Below are 3,375 nucleotides of genomic sequence, written 5' to 3' on the forward strand. Positions count from 1 at the left end.
ATTCAGCTTGACAATTCTATTTTATACAATTCACGTGACTAACAGCTGATACGTGCAATATAACTGGTAATAACTACGGCCAAATCCTGTCCATTATTAATATCGATATTACATTTTCTACAAGTTTTCAGTTGATTTGTTATAACTTTTAAAAGAAGTAATACATATTAAAACGGTGCAAAGGTAACATTTTCCATATCGGTCCTTAACATAGCTGAGGTATTGCCGCCGGGTGTTTCTCAAACACATCTTGTTATCGAAGAAATGTATGTTGCATAAATTAACATGCATTTTGACGGCGGTATTGTTCAGATTCTTAGAAAGTACTATAATGATAGATTTATTCGTAAAGGAAAAACGCCACTGAATTAAAAAAAATACATGATCTAAAGTGTGCATCAAATAAGACATCCAAAAGCAGGAAACATTACGAGTTTCCCTTTCAAAAACTTATTTCTCGGTAAAGTGGAGATAATGTATATAAATCTTATCTTCTGTTTTCGCTAGCAAAAAATAACAACCATATCAGCAACCAAGCTTATAAATGATGCTCTACGTTATAACACTCAACAAAAGGTAAATTTTAAATCATATTTCTTAATACTTTTTTTGTAAAATTTGGTTTCTTATCCTTATTATTTTTGATAAATAGTAATGTTCCATTTCTCTCATTTAAATTTATTTTTAACAGTTTGTTATGAATTGGTGATTTATATGAAAGAAGATTTCCAATCCCGTGCAGACACATCCAAACCCTTGATAAGAAAGTCATCAGAAATGAATCAGGAAACGGCACAGTATTCCAATAGAACGTTTTTATTCTCAATGCTGTCTCTAACGAATGAAACTACAACGAAAAGCTGGAACAAATCAAAGAACGTCTCCGACGATCTCTTTCACACTAACAATTTTCAAAACCATTCCTCTTTTTCATTCTTTCTGTTTAATTTAAAAACTATTGCAGAGACCTCGGAAGGATATGAGAAATCAATCACGATCCTCACAATTATTATCGGATTACTGGGGTTCATAGGGAATATTGTGACTATCTTAAAAATTTTATGCGACAAACAGTTTCATACTCCAACATTTATTCCCATCGGATGCCTTGCATTGCCAGATACTCTAAATATCATGATTATTTTTGTACGAAAATTTTCCAATTTGGTAAATTATGTTCAGTTTCAGCATGATTATAAGGAGAATATTTTCGAGTTTTTAACTTATTTTTTTCTAACCGAAACTTTTTATTCATGTTCAACTGGACATATTCTGTTCCTTACTTTGATCAGATATTTGTTAATAGTCCATCCGTTACAGAGCAAGATGAGACTAACTGTGTCGATTGTCATGACATGTTCTGTAATGATTTGGATATATTCATCACTTTTGACAGCTTTCATATTAATAATGATAACAACAATTTATAAAGATCCAATTGATCGTTCTAAAATGGTTATTACCACATTAAATTTTGTTAGTATTTTAAGGAGCTTACTTGCTTTCTGTGCAATCATTATTATACATATCAAAAAGGTGAAGGCTCTAAAAATGTCTTCCGTTACAAACAACATCCTTAGAAGAATGAATGTTATTATTTGCATTATACTATCAGTTTATGTTTTCTCTCTTATTCCATTAACGGTATATACGTGTTATTCATTATATGGGATTTTTACGGAGAGTCCTTTATCATTTACCTTTGTTTATTACGCATTTAATATTGATATACTTTTAGGAATCCTTAATTTCTCTTGTAATCCTTATATAATTTTCTTGGCTTCATGTATCATTTCATAAGCAGATGTTATCAAGATTCTTGAAGGAAATGCGTTTTTCAACATAATAATAGTAATTTGCTTTTAAATTTTTTTAATAACAAACCTGTATATCTATTTTACACACACAAAAAAAAGATGGAGGACATGTTAAAAGCTGTCTGTAAGCATTTATTTTAATTGTTAGTGTATTATTTATACATGTACACTGAATTGGTGACGGGTTTCTCTGTTATTTTTCGATCATGACAAAGAGCACACGGTTGGTGTGCCGGACAGCAGGGGATGCTCATCCCCCCATAACCCCTGCTCCAACCTCTGATGTTTTGGCGCACTGTGTTTGATCTGATCCTGTTTTGTATAGATTTATAGACGATTGATATTGAATACTGTTTGTTAACTACATATTTTTTCATACATATGTACTTACATGTATGTATAGTAATATTGTTTCTTTTTGACTTTGTTGTAAAATATTAGCAAATGTTGGATTAATGCATAATTTTGGAATGTTGTATAAAATGTTTTTGTCTTGTAAAACTTTCAAAAGATTATATCTACAACATAAATCTAAAATTAAAAAACTTCTAACAAGTACAAAGTGCTAATAAATAATAATAAAAAAAAAACATTTTGAACAATTGAAAAACATATGTACCCCTAGCATGCAAAAATTTGAAAAGTGTTCAAATGAAATTGAAAAACACCATTTAAAAATAATGGAAAATATTCAATACTACATGTATCTTTGGGGGTCAGAAAACCATGCTAACATTAAAAAGTGTAAAGCGTAAAAATGCAAAGGGAAATATTGAAAATCAATTGTATTCCCTGAGATAATAGGCTTACATCAAATATTTTGAAAAAAGAAAAACATTGTGCCTTACAACCAGGATTGTGTTTGATGGTAAACTTCGATCCGGAATAATCAAAAGCTTATAAGTGTCCGCCAAGTAACAGAACATGAAAGCAACAGGAGAGTATTATCTTCAATGGAACTTAACGAGGCCGAGTCTAATTATTTCTGCCCTAGCGATTTTGATAATTTTTTGATAATTAATTTTTACTGTTATATTTATTGTTTTAGGATTAAAATATCGAATGTTCACCACCCCGTTTTCTTAGTGGGTCGTCTCAAATGTTGTCAACCTTTGCTATTGGACCCTATGGGAATTTGTTGGAAAATCGCCAAATTATTACATTTTTTCAATATTTTTTGTACTTCTGCCCTAGGGATTTCTTTTTCATTCACGTAAATGAAAGTAAATGTAAAAAGTCACCAAATTGTGAAAATTCAAAAAAGTTCACCATCTCGATTGGTCTAGGTCGAAGCCAAATACCTCTAAAATTGCCATATTACGGTAAAAATACGTATCTATAGTGACGTTGTTAGAGCCATTTCAACGTTATTTTTCCAATGATTGTCGTAAAATCACATTTTCAGATCAGTAGGAGTTACAAATAATGTTAATTAAATAATTAATGACTGCATGAAATTAAAAAAGCTGCGCAAAGTGATGCGCACTCGAATTAGACTCGGCCTCGTTAATGCTGATATCGATGATGCAGGGAAGCTGTTCTCTGTTATCAATGAAAA

General features: G+C 30.8%; 1 protein-coding gene across 1 annotated transcript; it reads left to right on the forward strand.

Annotated features, from left to right (window-relative positions):
• Positions 1-517: 517 nt before the first annotated feature.
• Positions 518-2,871, forward strand: LOC134245788 (somatostatin receptor type 5-like). Its single transcript, XM_062728039.1, has 3 exons — positions 518-576; positions 692-1,644; positions 2,866-2,871. The coding sequence occupies exons 2-3, from the start codon at positions 715-717 to the stop codon at positions 2,869-2,871; spliced, it is 936 nt and encodes a 311-aa protein (XP_062584023.1). The 5' UTR covers positions 518-576; positions 692-714.
• Positions 2,872-3,375: the final 504 nt, after the last annotated feature.

The sequence above is a fragment of the Saccostrea cucullata genome, unplaced genomic scaffold (assembly GCF_032062105.1).
Source record: "Saccostrea cucullata isolate Sc308-1 unplaced genomic scaffold, CSIRO_AGI_Scuc_v1 ctg8636, whole genome shotgun sequence".
Classification (NCBI taxonomy): Eukaryota; Metazoa; Mollusca; class Bivalvia; order Ostreida; family Ostreidae; genus Saccostrea; species Saccostrea cuccullata.

Bases quoted from the DNA above. Each gene is read 5' to 3' on its own strand.
- LOC134245788 (XM_062728039.1), top strand. From the start codon at position 715: ATGAAAGAAGATTTCCAATCCCGTGCAGACACATCCAAACCCTTGATA.